At 39.0% G+C, this 16437-nt stretch overlaps 2 protein-coding genes across 2 annotated transcripts; both read right to left on the bottom strand.

Moving 5' to 3' along the window:
• Positions 1-772: 772 nt before the first annotated feature.
• On the bottom strand, positions 773-2036 carry LOC113904620 (olfactory receptor 5B12-like). The gene is made up of 2 exons (XM_027561749.1): positions 1135-2036; positions 773-815 (listed from the first exon to the last, which is right to left on the bottom strand). Exons 1-2 carry the CDS (start codon positions 2034-2036, stop codon positions 773-775), a joined length of 945 nt encoding a protein of 314 aa, XP_027417550.1.
• An 11504-nt stretch (positions 2037-13540) lies between these two features.
• Positions 13541-14485, bottom strand: LOC113904619 (olfactory receptor 5B12-like). The gene has a single exon (XM_027561748.1). The coding sequence runs from the start codon at positions 14483-14485 to the stop codon at positions 13541-13543; it is 945 nt and encodes a 314-aa protein (XP_027417549.1).
• Between the last annotated feature and the right edge of the window lie 1952 nt (positions 14486-16437).

The raw sequence follows: 16437 nt of genomic DNA, 5'->3' as shown, positions 1-16437 counted from the left end.
TCAGTAAATTAAAATATGCTTACATTACTATCTCCCTTGTCTTATACTCTGCAATGCTTTTTTCATTAAAATTATCACATGAAGATGTTACTCTGGGTGATGAGTTGATAAAGATGAAAATTGAGATAAAGATGCCCATTTGATGATGTTTATTATCGTTGAACAAAGAATAAAATAAAAGCACTCAGTAATAACCTATAGCAAGGATGATTGGCATGAACATTAATTATTTAAATGAAATAGTATCAAATAGAGAGTTTTTTTAAAATAAAATGACATGCAAAATGACTCTTTCTATTTAAAAGTATATATGTTTATATTTAAGAATGTGTTATCAGACACCAAAACCATTGCTTCAAATTATAATATAAAAAAAAAGGTGAATCCCATTTGTCTCTTGAATTTATTTTTCTGTCCACACATAGGTGTGTGAGTTGCATGTGATTTGCATGAACAAGGTACATGTGAGCATGTACTTAAATATGCAGGTGAGTATAAATGTGCTTATGAAAGTGTGGATGATCACGGAAACAAATATACAATAAAAGTAATTAAAATGGAAATTTAAAAATATGAATTATAGCTTCATGATTGATTCTTCCAATGTTATTATTCCTGAGATCTCATTTTGTCAACACATTTGCTTCCTAGACTTAAAAAGAACTTGAGAAAGGATGTAAAAACATTTTTATAATTGTTGACATAACAAGTCAATATTTTCCCTAGCTTGATATGACTTATATGAAACCATACTGTTGTTGTATATACATAATTAAAATATATGTCTTATTGAAGACTTTGCTTTCCCCACAGCCATTTTTAGCTCTATTTTATTTTATTTTTTAACTTTTTATTTTGTACTGGGATATAGCTGATTCACAATGTTGTGATAGTTTCAGATCAACAGTGAAGGGGCTCAGCCAGACATACACATACATCCACTCTCCCCCGAGCTCCCCCTCCATCCAGGCTGCCACGTAACATGGAGCAGCGTTCCATGCGCCCTACAGTAGGCCCTTCATCCATTTTAAATACAGCAGTGTGTGCATCTCCGTCCCAGACTCCCTAATTATCCCTTCCCCATCATTCCCCCTACCCCAGCAACCGTAAGCTCATTCTCAGGGTCTCCACAGCCTTTTTAGCGCCCTCTTGACCTCTTTGTTCCGCAGACTATAGATCAGCGGATTCAGCATGGGGATGACTATGGCGTAGAACACAGACGCCATCTTGTCTGTGCTCATGGAATGGTGGGAGCCGGGCTGTAGGTACATGAAGGCGCCTGTCCCATAGAAGATGGAGATGGAAGTGAGGTGGGACGCACAGGTGGAAAAGGCCTTCTGATGTCCTTCAGATGAGTGCACCCTCAGAATGGTGACAAAGATAAACAGGTAAGAGATCAAGATGACCATAATAGTGAAGATGATATTGAAGCCTGCCAAAATAAAAAACACCATCTCACTTCTGTTGCTGTCTGAGCATGAGAGAGCCAGGACGGGAGTAACATCACAGAAAAAGTGATCAACCACATTGGATCTGCAGAAAGAGAGACTGAATGTATTCCAAGTGTGCATGGAGGCCTGGAGGAAGCCAAAGACATAGCATCCTACAACCATCCAGGCACACACCCTTGGTGTCATGATGTTGGTGTAATGGAGTGGCTTGCACACTGCTGCATGACGGTCATAGGCCATTGAAGCCAAGAGAAAAGTTTCCACAACAAGAAAGCCAACAAAAAAGAAAAGCTGAGTGGTACAAGCATTGTAGGAAATGACCTTGTCTCCCGTGAGGAATCCAGCCATCACTTTGGGAGTGACGGCTGTGGAGTAACCAAAGTCCATTAGGGAGAGGTGGCTGAGGGAGATGTACATGGGAGTGTGGAGACGAGAGTCCAGCAGGATCAGCGTGACCACCCCCAGGTTCCCAACCAGAGTGAGGAGGTAGATGAGCGTGAACACTAGAAAGAGTGGGATCTGCAGTTGTGGGTCATCAGTTATCCCGGCAAGAATGAACTCAGTCACGACTGTACTGTTCTCCATGGGGGTTATTTATGCATTTTGAAGATGCACTATATCAATGAGAAAAGAGGGTTCAGGTAGTAACTGAGCTCAGAACCATAATTGCATTCAAGTTATGCTTTATATCCGAATTTTCCGAATTTAACATGGGCATAAGAATGAAGAGACTTATGCAAAATCACTGCAGAGATCTGTTAAAAATGAAATTTATTAGGGTACTTCCCTGGTGGTTCAGTGTTTAAGACTCCATGCTTCCAGTGAGGGGGTGCAGGTTTGATCCCTGGTTGGGAATGGAGAGCTCATATTCCACATGGTATGGCCAAAAAAGAAAAGTAAATAAATTAATTAAACTTAGATTTGCTATCCTTCCATTCAGATTTTCAAACAGAATATTCATGCAATAAAATAGATTACTGTAACTTAATTCATTTCATTGTAGTTACCACTGGTGTATCAAGAGCAGTATTTTATTCTAGTAATGCAAATTTTAATATATCATGTTCAAGACTTCAATAGTCTCACAGGTAATAGGATACATAGAACAAGTAATTCCCACAGAGTGGGATACTGAGAAAGTCCTCTATAAAGAATAAAGACATCAGAGAGTAAAAGTTTAAAGTGTAAGTCCAGACTAAGAATATCTGAGTGCAAATTCTATCTCCGCCTTGTATGAGATGACCGGGTATTGCTTAATATCATTTGGCCATCATTTTTCCCTTGAACTCATCAACAGACTGAAGTGATAATGCAAACTGGCACTGTAGGCTTTTACACATTATGACTTCTTAGTTACTCAGTCAAGTTGGACATTTTGCAACCCCGTGGACTGTAGCCCACCAGTCTCCTCTATCCATGGGGATTCTCCAGGCAAAAATACTGGAGTGGGTTGCCATACACATTATGACTAGGACGGAGTTATTGGTCTATGCATTGATTACAGGAGTGAATGCTGTAATCGAGAAATTTCAGATAACTCTGAAATCAAACATCCTATATGCTCACTCATTCACTTGTCTTCTTTCCCCAAATCCTTTCACTTTCATATTCTGTCCATAATTTCCTCCAATTTTTCAAATAATAACCCTGTTTTACTCAAGTCATAAACAGTGCAGCTATGCCAAGTCAGAATTGATTTATTTTCTGAGTCATCTTGTGTATTAACCAGAGTGTCTGAGCCTCGGTTTCTCCTGTAAAATGGAATAAAGAATACCATCTAGCACTTAACCAGATTCAATCAATATAGATATTCTTACTGTTAGAAGATAGTGACAGAATCTGTCTAGAGACCCAAACATCAATGAGGCTAGGGAAAACTTCCATTCGAGCAGGAAGTGTGGGGCACTGTGCTTTCTCCCATTTCATTTTTCTGTGCATTAATCCCATTAATCTCTGCAGAAGTTAATGATGGCTTGGAGCAAGGTGATAGTGAATGAAGTAGTGAAAATAATCTAGTTATCAGTGTGATTTCAAAATAGAGCTTGCTGGATTTCCTGATGTATTCAGTGTCGGACATTAGAGGGAACAGTGTTGATTCCTTTTTTTTTTGTACAGTCCTAGAGGGAATGGTGTAGAAGAAGCAGATGTTTGAGAAAGGACAAGAAAGATGATTTCAGATTAGTCATGCTGAGTTCGAGATTTTTTAGGCCATCTAACTTAAAAGGATTGCATAAACAATTGGACTTGTTGCATCAGATTTTATTAAATCAAAGTATATTGGCAATTGCTATGGTTTAACCTTCTCATATTACATGAAATCCACAAAACTAAATGACATCACTTAAGGAAGGAGATTGGAGGACAAAAAAAATCAGGGTATGCTAATGTTACAAAGTCAAGATCATGGAGCAATACAGCTCTAAGAGGGAAGAAGGAAAGAAAATTGTCACCTCTGAGATGAGTGCTAGGGAAGCTCTGTCCCTGGACACAGTTTTCATCTGGGCGAGTAGGTTGAGGGAACTTCCAGGGGAGAAGTTAAGTGTATACTGGTTATACTGTAAATTCCAGAAGGAAGAGTAGAGTAATTTCAGGAGTTGGGCAGGAGTGGCTGCTGGGCTAGTTTCGTGGTGAGTGACACACAGTAGGCGATGATGACCAGCCTATGAGCCTGTGGGCTGAAAAGGGAGGGTAAAGGTCTTGACAGAAGCCTCCTGACCCTGCTGGTGGTGTTAGGGAGGTCACAGGGAGGCATTATTATCCAAAGAAGATACCTTCTTGTTTATTGTTTACCTAAGTCAATACTCATATATTAAGTAAGTAAGTGTTAGTCACTCAGTCATGCCCAACTCTTTCAGCCCACCAGGCTCCTCTGTCCATGGGATTTTCCAGGCAAAAATACTGGAGTGGGCTGCCATTTCCTTTTCCAGGGGGATCTTCCCAACCCAGGGATCAAACCCAGGTCTCCTGTACTGCAGGCAGATTCTTTACCAACTGAGCTACAAAGGAAGCCCATATATTAGATGTCCATAAATCGGGGGAGGAAGAATATACTGGAAACATTTCATTTTATTTTTTACCATTTCTCTTCTCAATAATGTAAAGGAGTGTGTCTTAATTGGGCATTTTCCTACAAGGGAGACAAAATAGTTTCAGGCACATTCTTGTGATAACATTAATCTACTGATAAGAATTATAAAAATCTTTGAATCATGTATTGACCTTTTAGCAGTCTTTCTTTAAGGATTTTTATGGATCAGATCAGCATATATTGGGTGTTCAGGACATAATTAAAAAGTGCACAAGAAGCTATGTGCCCTCAATTACAATTCAAATTCATTCTTCAAAGAATAACAGGGGTTTCAAAGCTCTCATGAAGTCTTCAGCAACTCCTCTCTAGACAGTGCCTTTCCGTTATAACCTATGGAGCCCCATGGATCACTTTGTTACTCGTATTTGTTTTATCCTAAGTTAAGCTTCATCCACCATACAGATCATCTATACTGTATAAGTGGAGAAACGTAATGGATTAAACTATGAGAGTTAAAACTACTGAGCGCTTTCTATTTTCTGGACACCATATAACATTGTGCATATCTACATTGACTCATCTCCCAATCATGGGAGATATTATTCCCATTTCACATATGGGGAAACTGAAGCTTGCTGACAAGAAATTACACACTGACATCCATAAAGCTAGCAAGTAGCAGAGCTGGTATTTGAAGTCATGTCAAAGCCTGAGCTCTTGATCACTAAAACATATTCTCCTAATATTTTAGATATAATCTAAACTCTCTATCCCAGCACTTGGCACAAAAAAAATTATTATATTGGCTTATTCATGAGTGAGATGATTTCTTGAGTTCATCATTCACAGGCAATGTAGGAGGTAAAAAGCTTAGCTTTGGGAATCAAACATACAATTAGCTAGTGGTAATTTGCTTAATACACTATCTTTCAGAATCCCAGCCCAGTGATAAGGACGATATCCACACAAGTATACCATCTAGTTCCTCTCCCCTCTCTCCAGAAAGAAAGATTAAAAAAAAAAAAAAAAATACTTCTACACCTAGAAGTTGCATAAGTTTTGAGTAACCTCAATTAATAAGCCACATAGAGTGTTGGAATTTGTGCAGTTATTCATCCAACATTTATTCTTTCTCCAAGTACTAAGTAAGTGCTTACAGTATATCCAGTTGTGTCCTAATTCTAAGGTTTACAATGACATAAGAATATATATATATATATTCCCTGATCAGAAAGTGTATAAGATGAAGACAGTTATATACAATGATCATTATTATGATATATTCTTATTCTTTATTCCCAAGAAGAGAGCATCATTTTTGTCCCTCAGGTCAGTGGGATGGTACCATGATCTAATTTACAGTCTAGTTCACCAGGCAATATATCTAATAGTTAATAATTCTGGGTGCCTAATGCCAGCAAAGCTTCAGAATGACAACTGGGGGACTTCCCTAGTGGTCCGTTGGCTAAGATTCTGCACTTTCAATGCAGGGGGCCCAGGTTTGATTCCTGGTTGGGGAATCAGACCCCACATGCTGCAAATAAAAGTTTGCATGCAGCAAGGAAGGTTAAAGATCCTGTGCTACAACTAGGACCTGGTGCCGGGAGACAAACAAAAACAAACAAATATTTAAAAAAAAAAAGAATGAAACTGCAATCCAGGTTTCCTCATTCCTGTGAATTCTCCTTTCTGACGTGATTTTTACACCTCTTCTTTCAGTGCATTTTTACTACGGGTCTGTTAGCCTGAACCCTCTGTGCTTATCACTCTCTATTCCTCCTCTTTTCATAAACACTGTCACGTGCTCTCCAGATTTTCATAAATTTTCCAGTTGAGATGCAAAGACATTGGGATTAGCCAATGGAGCTAAAATTACCAATTACCATACCCCCAAAGAGGAAATTTAAAAATAAGAAAGGTTTAACAACTTGTTTAAATTCTACATAGTCAAGCATGGGGAGGCAGAGACTCAGGACCCTCTTGTTTCTTTTGTTTGTTTTAACATGGTAAATGCATATTCTCCTTAAGAATTTCTATGGCGTTGGTGACACAGTCTCTTATTTTAAAATTACAGACACATAGTAACATTCCATTCAAAATGTTCAGTACTCAGTTATGAATAAATAGAGATGGAAACAGGTGCCTTGATGTATTTTCCTGGTTACCTCTGCCCTGAAAAATTTATACAGATTGCAGATTTAATTGGATGCTTACCTTGCTCCCTGGACAATGAACAGGCGAATTCAACACTTTCACATATGAGTCTCAAATCAGAAATTCAGTCCATAAAAGAAAAGAAACATTCTACTGAAATGTTCTGAGTCTTTGACCAAAGGAAAAAGTTCTTCACAGTAAACAGAGATTTTGAAAAAAAAAAAAACTACTGAATGGCAGAAAAGTAGTTAACATGACTTGCACAGAAAGAGCTGCTGATCTTTCTTCTTCTTAATAAATAAATCACTTAATTTCCTTAAGCAACTATATATTCATCTAGAAAATGGGGATATTAGAAAGGCAGCCCCAAACAACACCCTCCCTGAAAGACTACCGCTGTCATGAGAAAAGAAGAGAATCCTTGTAGTGTCCTGAAAATGGTGATCACCACAATCAAAGTCATGATTTTTTGCCCTGGTCATTATTGCAGGCTCCCTGTACATCTCGGTTTGGGTAAGGCCATCATATCTGTTTAGACAAGTACTGACAATCATTTAAATGAATGAATGGTCAAGGGGCTCTAGCCCTTGGTCTGTTACCTATAATAAAAGGCCAGATGGAGTTATTGGAAACTGGAAGAGAGAGAGAACATTATAAACTCATGGACTTCTCAGGGACAAAGTCCCCATGAGAGCAACAGGTCCTAATCTCACTACTGGAGAACAGGTAATGAATGTGTCTATAAGAATCCAGCTCTGCTTGTTGAGGGAGGTCATTAGTGTATTAGCATAACGTGTATTAACTCTCTATGACCATGCTAACATCAAGTTGTATCTTTATTTCTAGGGCCCAGTATTGACATAAACATGGGAGGATAGGGAGAGAGGTCTGCCATGAAGCCAAATGGATCCCAGAAAGAATTTCATGCCTTATTTCATCTGAAATATTTGAACTATTAATTATAATTATCATTTTTTCAACTGTGTATTGGTCCCAAATGAGTTTAACCATAGTCCTAGCCTTGGGTGTTCATATCCAGGCAAAAGAAACACGTGCTTAGTCTCATATGCGTAGGTTTACCGGAGAACACAGACAAGAAACAAACTCAGGAAAAAGGACATAAAATTATAAATTTTATAAGCAGGTACCCATGTAAGATAAAAATCTACCCTAAATTGACAGGCCAGAATGTTTTCTCAAGAGAAGCAACACCTCAGCTAATACATAAAGGATGAATAAATGTACATGGAAAACTACACAAAGGATGAAGCTATGGTCAGGACTCAAGTTGTCAAAGAAGTCGTCAGAATCTGAATAAGCCAGAGGGATTGCCCACAGTTAGCAAGACGTGTTCCTTGGAAGTTTGTTTTCAGGGTCTGTCACAGAATAAAATTCATAAACAAATGCAAACAAACAAAAATGCTCATCCCAAATGTCAAAATTATCAGGAGGACAACTAAAATAAACTAATTAATGTAAAAACAAAATGATCAGGCGGAATGATTGGTATGGGTTGTAGGAAAAGCATGGACAACTGGTAAGAATAACTCAACTCTTGTCCTACATAAAGGAAAAACCACTGGGGTTGGCAATTAGTTTCAGATTGGAGTACATTTTATTCTCACTCAGTAGGAATCTGTATCATGTGTGCCAAGTCATATCCTATTTCTCAGGGAGAATCCATCACATTTAAAGTTATTCCCAACAGCCTGTGAGTTTTAAAAGCTCCAGCAGAGTAATTCCTAGGATTTACCTTGTGATTTTGGGGTGGTTAATATCTACTCTATTGAGAAACGACCAAATAGAATTCTCATACGCCAAAGTATTCAGGCTGCACATATCTTTCAACAAGTAATAGACTAACAATGTTTGGTGTTTATTGTTTTTGTCCTGGTAGAAACAGTTCTACTCTTATTACCAGAGATGCATTAGAATCTTTCTTCTAAGTTCATGGTGCAGACTATCCATATAGTATCAGACATATGAGCATATAAAGTGCAAACAAACGTAACTAAATTTAAACACCAGATTCTATCCTTTGTACTATGAAATCTTTATACATCATTGTATCATAATATGCTTGGAAGGTAATTTTTATGTGTTATCTCATTGCAGTGCCTAAAGTGATAATCACTCAAAAATGTTATTATGATTAGTTATTCTTTTATTAACTTACAAAGATTCCTTAAGAACACACAACATATTAAAACCTTTTTTTCCCAGAAATACAGAAGCTTACATTTTAAACTGGAATATAAAAAATGCATACAAATTATTATGCTGCAAATAAAATGTGATGATTATGGTCTGCTGCTGCTAAGTCACTTCAGTCGTGCCCGACTCTGTGCAACCCCATAGACAGCAGCCCACTAGGCTCCTCTGTCCCTGGGATTTTCCAGGCAAGACTACTGGAGTGGGTTGCCAATCAGGTGCTATTAGCATTTAGAATGACTGTAATGTTGCCTTCATTAGTAGTATAATGCGTGTGTGTGTGTGTGTGTGTGTGTATGTATATATGTATGTGTGTATGTATATGTGTATATATATATATATATATATAATATAGTATTATGTATGCTATGGGCTTCTCTTGTGGCTCATCTGGTAAAGAATCCGCCTGCAATGTGGGAGACCTGGGTTTCATTCCTGGATTGGGAAGATCTCCTGGAGAAGGGAAAGGCTACCCATCCCAGTGTTCTGGGCAGGAGAATTCCATGGACTATACAGTCCATGGAAAAAGGGTTGCAAACAGTCGGACATGACTTTCACTTTTTCATGTATGTTATGCCAATAATATACACAATATAGTATATGGCTGCTGAACATATATGCCAGGCCTTACCTAATACAGCACTCACAAAAAACTCCCATGTAGACATTATTATGATTGCCTTCTAAAAATGAGAAAGAAAAAAATAAACACATTTGAGAAGTTAAGTAACTTGGAAAAAACACAAAGCAGAGGTAAATGTGAGAATTCAGGCTTCAGAAATACTAAGTATTAATACATTTAAGCTGTATGCTTTTCTGCTACGAAGGGTGTTCATACACAGTACAGAACAGCTGATATATGGTCAAAAGTGAATCGCAACAAGGCTACTTGTCTCAAAATGTGCTCCACAGAAATCCCTTTCCTCAAGATGGTAATATTTTTTCAGCTGTTCACATCTTTAGCAGCATTTGGTGTTGTCAGTGTTCTGGACTTCGGCCATTCTGAAAAATGTGCAGTGTTCTTTCATTGTTATTTTGATTTGCATTTTCACAATGACCTAAAAAGTGGAGACTAACTTAATTTTAAATACTAATGGTTGTAATTTTTAAGAGATTATATCTAAGAAGGGGAGGACTCTTCAGGGCTCGCTTCATGAGCAAGAATCCACTGCCGTTACTCAGACCTTGTGCTTAGAAGGTTCTGCTCTGGGTTTAACACTCTGCCCTTGCCAAATTAAAATTACTAAACATTTTTATCAAGGGACTCAACATCTTTGCTTTTCCATTGGGATCTTCAAATTGCATAGCCAAAAGTGATTCTTTGCCCTTAAATCTCCAGGGAGGTTTTCCCATTTTATAAAGATAACTCACAGAAAATGAAGAACCTGGTTCCTTTTCTCATACAAGGTGATAGTCCCTCCCTACTAGGAGAGATAATCTATTCCTATGATATTTCACTTGGTTCTGAGGGATACATACTTCATTATCTCTGTCACTCCATAACAGGACGTGCTGGCCCTTCAAGTCAAACCACAGGAGCCCTTGATACTAGATTTCAGACATCACATGAAAAAAAGATGTGCTACACCTTGAAATAAATATATACTTTCATATATTTTATATTATATATGTATTCTAATTCATTTAGCCTAGAATAAATATTCACAGGAAAACCCACTACATCATATCAGGTAAGATCAGTCGCTCAGTCATGTCCGACTTTTTGTGACCCCATGAATCGCAGTACGCCAGGCCTCCCTGTCCATCACCAACTCCCGGAGTTCACCCAAACTCACGTCCATCGAGTCAGTGATGCCATTCAGCCATCTCATCCTCTGTCGTCCCCTTCTCCTCTTGCCCCCAATCCCTCCCAGCATCAGAGTCTTTTCCAATGAGTCAACTCTTCCCATGAGGTGGCCAAAGTACTGGAGTTTCAGCTTTAGCATCATTCCTTCCAAAGAAATCCCAAGGCTGATCTCCTTCAGAATGGACTGGTTGGATCTCCTTGCAGTCCAAGGGACTCTCAAGAGTCTTCTCCAACACCACAGTTTAAAAGCATCAATTGTTCAGCACTCAGCTTTCTTCACAGTCCAACTCTCACATCCATACATGACCAGTGGAAAAACCATAGCCTTGACTAGACGGACCTTTGTTGGCAAAGTAATGTCTCTGCTTTTGAATATGCTATCTAGGTTGGTCATAACTTTCCTTCCAAGGAGTAAGCGTCTTTTAATTTCATGGCTGCAGTCACCATCTGTAGTGATTTTGGAGCCCACAAAAATAAAGTCTGACACTGTTTCCACTGTTTCCCCATCTATTTGCCATGAAGTGGTGGGACCAGATGCCATGATCTTTGTTTTCTGAATGTTAAGCTTTAAGCCAACTTTTTCACTCTCCACTTTCACTTTCATCAAGAGGCTTTTTAGTTCCTCTTCACTTTCTGCCATAAGAGTGGTGTCATCTGCATATCTGAGGTTATTGATATTTCTCCCGGCAATCTTGATTCCTGCTTGTGTTTCTTCCAGTCCAGCGTTTCTCATGATGTACTCTGCATATAAGTTAAATAAACAGGGTGACAATATACAGCCTTGATGTACTCCTTTTCCTATTTGGAACCAGTCTGTTGTTCCATGTCCAGTTCTAACTGTTGCTTCCTGACCTTCCATACAAATTTCTCAAGAGGCAGGTCAGGTAGTCTGGTATTCCCATCTCTTTCAGAATTTTCCACAGTTTATTGTGATCCACACAATCAAAGGCTTTGGCATAGTCAATGAAGCAGAAGTAGATGTTTTTCTGAAACTCTCTTGCTTTTTCCATGATCCAGCGGATGTTGGCAATTTGATCTCTGGTTCCTCTGCCTTTTCTAAAACCAGCTTGAACATCAGGAAGTTCACAGTTCACATATTGCTGAAGCCTGGCTTGGAGAATTTTGAGCATTACTTTACTAGTGTGTGAGATGAGTGCAATTGTGCAGTAGTTTGAGCTACCCACTACATAGGAAATGATAATTCAAAGAAATTCTCTTTAGACTCAATTAATTTGATACTGTTCTCTTTGTAAAAGATATTTTTATAAGTATCATCATATCTTTGAATGAGTCTTAGTGTTCTAATATACCCAACTTTAAAAAGTATGTTAGGTTATTCTTAGAGTGTGGTAAGTATCAGTCAGTTCAGCCTTCAACTTGAGTCTGAATGGAGATCTGTCCATTGGTGACCTGACTGTCCACAGGAAGGAAGGAACATAAAATGTGTCCTGGGCTGAGCATCTGAAGACAAAGAGTCAAGGCTTACTGTAAACTTAAAAGTTGTTATTTTTACTTCAGTGAGTTGAAACATGTTTTCATTAGTTCCTTATCTTATACTCTGCTATTCTTTTTTCATTAAAATTGTCACATGAAGATGATAATATGGGTAATGTGTCAATAAAGATGAAAACTGAGCTAAATAAAGATGCTCATATGGGGTCATTCCTGGTTGTCCAGTGGTTAGGAGTCTGCCTAACAGTGCAGAGGGTGAGGGTCCCATCCCTTGTCTGGCAAGATCTCACATTCTGCCAAGCACTAAGCCTGTGAGCCACAACTACTGAGCCTTCATTCTAGGGCCTCAAGCTGCAAGTGCAGAGCCCAGCCCAGAGAGCCTGCGCTCCGAAGCCAGAGACGCCCACAATGGCAAGCCTGTGCACTGCACGGAAAAGCAGCCCCTGCTCATCACATTTAGAGAAAGCCTGCACGAGTCCATGAAGACTCAGAAGAGCCATAAAGAAATAAAGAAAGAAAACGTTTTAAAAAGAGGTTCATATAGTGATGTTTATTATCACTGAAAAAAGAATAAGACAAAAGCATTATGTAGTAAACCTAGAGCAAAGGATATTCGGGACAAATATTATTAAAATGAAATATCTTCAAATAAAGAGTTGTGTGTGTGTGTGTTTAATTTACATACCAAATGTTTATTTCTATTTAAAAACATACAGATTAATATTTAGGAATGTGTTGCTGCTGCTGCTGCTGCTAAATCGCGTCAGTCGTGTCCGACTCTGTGCAACCCCATAGACGACAGCCCACCAGGCTCCCCCGTCCGTGGGATTCTCCAGGCAAGAACACTGGAGTCGGTTGCCATTTCCTTCTCCAATGCATGAAAGTGAAAAGTGAAAGTGAAGTTGCTCAGTCGTGTCCGACTCTGTGAGACCCCATGGACTGCAGCCTACCAGGCTTCTCCATCCATGGGATTCTCCAGGCAAGAGTAGTGGAGTGGGGTGCCACGGCCTTATCAGACACCAAAACCATTGCTTCAGGCTATACTATAAAACTAGACAAGTCCCATTTGTTTCTTGAACTCATTTTTCTGTTCACTCATGAGTGTGTGAGTTGCATGTGGTTTACATTGGTAAGATGCATGTGGGCATGTACTTAAATATGCATATAAGCATAAATATACATATGAATGTGGGTAATTATGGAAACAAATATGCAGTAAAAATTAATTTAAAAGAAAATTTGAAATATAAATCATAGGTTCATGGTTGATTCTCCTTAAGTTATTATTCCTGAGAACTCATTTTGTCCACATGTTTGCTTCCTAGACTCAAAAAGAACTTGAGAAAGGACATAAAATATTTAGATAATTATTGACCTAGCAAGTCAGTATTTTCCTTAGCAAGTATAGGAAACCATACTACTGTTGTTTCTATATAATTAAGATATGAATCTTACAGAAAACGTTGCTCTCCCCACAGCCTTTTTTAGCGCCCTCTTGACCTCTTTGTTCCGCAGACTATAGATCAGCGGATTCAGCATGGGGATGACTATGGCGTAGGACACAGACGCCATCTTGTCTGTGCTCATGGAATGGCGGGAGCCGGGCTGTAGGTACATGAAGGCGCCTGTCCCATAGAAGATGGAGACGGAAGTGAGGTGGGACGCACAGGTGGAAAAGGCCTTCTGATGTCCTTCAGATGAGCGCACCCTCAGAATGGTGACAAAGATAAACAGGTAAGAGATCAAGATGATCAGGAGAGTAAAGGTGATATTGAAGCTCACCAAAACAAAAAACACTATCTCGCTTCTGTTGTTATCTGAGCATGAGAGAGCCAGGACAGGAGTAGCGTCACAGAAAAAGTGATCAATCACGTTGGATCTGCAGAAAGAGAGACTGAATGCATTCCAAGTGTGCACAGAGGCCACTAGAAAACCGAGGACGTAGGCCGCTACGACCATCCAGGCACACACTCTTGGTGTCATGATGTTGGTGTAATGGAGTGGCTTGCACACTGCTGCATGACGGTCATAGGCCATTAAAGACAAGAGAAAAGTTTCCACAGCGAGAAAGACAGCAAAAAAGAAAAACTGAGCAGCACAAGCTTTGTAGGAAATGACCTTGTCTCCCGTGAGGAATCCAGCCATCACTTTGGGAGAGACGACTGTGGAGTAACCAAAGTCCATCAGGGAGAGGTGGCTGAGGAAGACGTACATGGGAGTGTGGAGACGAGAGTCCAGCAGGATCAGCGTGATCACCCCCAGGTTCCCAACCAGAGTGAGGAGGTAGATGAGCGTGAACACTAGAAAGAGTGGGATCTGCAGTTGTGGGTCATCAGTTATCCCGGCAAGAATGAACTCAGTCACGACTGTACTATTCTCCATGGGGGTTATTTATGCATTATCAAAATGCACTATATCAATGAGAAAAGAAGATCTGGGCTGTAACTGTGCTTAGAAACATAATTATGTCCAAGGTATAACTTATACCAGAATTTGCTCAATTTAACATGGACATAACAACAAAAGTTAATTTTTAAATAATGGTAGAAACACAGAATATTCTAGCTTAAAGAATTTTTAAGATAATATAACCCAATCATCTATCCTCATAAATGATTGAATCTTAAGTTCAGAATTGTAAACAGACATCTACACGATGATTGCAGAGATTTCTTAGAATGAGATTTGTTAGGGGACTTAATTGGAGATTCAGTGGTTAAGACTCCATGCTTCCAAAGCAAGGGCACAGGTTTGATCCCTGGTCAGAGAACTAAAATACAACATGCCATTCAGTGTGGCCAAAAAATAAAAATAAATGTTAAAATGAGATTTTTTTTTAGCCTCCAATTCATATTTTCAAAAACAAGGAAATTCATGCAATAAAATAGGTTACTATAATTTAATGCATTTCACTGCAATCACTATTGTATCAAGTTTAGTGTTAGTTGCTCAGTCATGTTTGACTCTTTACTACCCCATGGACTGTAGCCTTCCAGGCTCCTCTGTCCACAGGATTCTTCAGGCAAGAATACTGGAGTGAATCGCCATTCCCTTCTCCAGAGGATCTTCCTAATCCAGGGATCAAACCCAGGTCTCCTGTGTAGCAGGCAGATTCTTTACCCTTTGATCTACAGGGAAGACCGTTATATCAAGAACAACGTTATAATCTAGCGACACAAATTTCCATATATCGTTTTCTAGGTTTCAGTAGTCTCAGAGGATAATAGGATACATAGAATGTGTAATTCCCAGGCAGTGGGATACTATAGAAATTCAGACATCAGAGAGTAATTGTTTAAAGTGTGACTCCAGGCTAGGGACACTTGGATGCAAATTCTAGCTCCACCTTGTACTAGATAACTGACTTTGGGTGTTACTCAATATCAGTTGGCCATCAGTTTTCTCTTGAACTCATTATCAAACTGAAGTGATAATGCAAACTGGCATTGTAGGCTTCCACACATTATGACTAGGACAGAGTTAATGGTCTATGTATTGATTACAGAGTGTATGTTGCTATTGACGAATTCCAGATAACTGTGAAGTTGAGCATTTTATATGCTCACTCATTCATTTGCTTCTTTCCCCAAATCCTTTCAGCCTCATATTCGTCCATACTTCTTGCAATTTTTCAAGCAATAGTCCTCTTTTATTCAAGTTGTGCACTGTCCAGCTATGCCAAGTAAGACTTGATTATTTGCTGAGTCATCTTGGATATTAACTAGAGTGTATGAGCCTCAATTTCTTAATGTGTCAAGTGGATATTACAATATCGCCTGGCACTTAACAGGATTCAATCAATGTAAATATTCTTACTATTAGAAGATAGTGACAACATGTGTCTAGGCACACAAAATGTAGGTGTCACAAGGAAAGATTCCATGTGAGAATGAAGTCTGGATTACTATGCTTTCACCCATTTCATTATTCTTTGTATTCAACTTCTTAATCTACACAACAGTTAATGATGGCTTGGAGCAGGCTCTCAGTGAGAAATTACCCAATTCTGAGTGCATTTCAAAAATAGAACTTGCTGGATTTCCTGATACATTGAATGTAGGCATCAGAGAAAGAACAATAATGATTCCATTTTGTGTATAGCCCTATAGGGAATGGTGTAGAAGAAGCAGATGTTTGAGAAAGAACATGAAAGACGATTGCAGGTTAGGCGTTGTGAATTTCAGATTCCTTCTAGCCATCTAACTTAGAAGGGCTGCATAAATAATTAAGCTAGTTGCATCAGAGACAGTAAAGCATCTGTCTACAATGCGGGAGACCTGGGTTCAATCCCTGGGTGGGGAAGATCCCCTGGAGAAGGAAATGGCAATCCACTC

This window comes from Bos indicus x Bos taurus, chromosome 15, assembly GCF_003369695.1.
Source record: "Bos indicus x Bos taurus breed Angus x Brahman F1 hybrid chromosome 15, Bos_hybrid_MaternalHap_v2.0, whole genome shotgun sequence".
NCBI classification, from domain to species: domain Eukaryota; kingdom Metazoa; phylum Chordata; class Mammalia; order Artiodactyla; family Bovidae; genus Bos; species Bos indicus x Bos taurus.
This window is presented reverse-complemented; position numbering and strand designations above follow the sequence as displayed.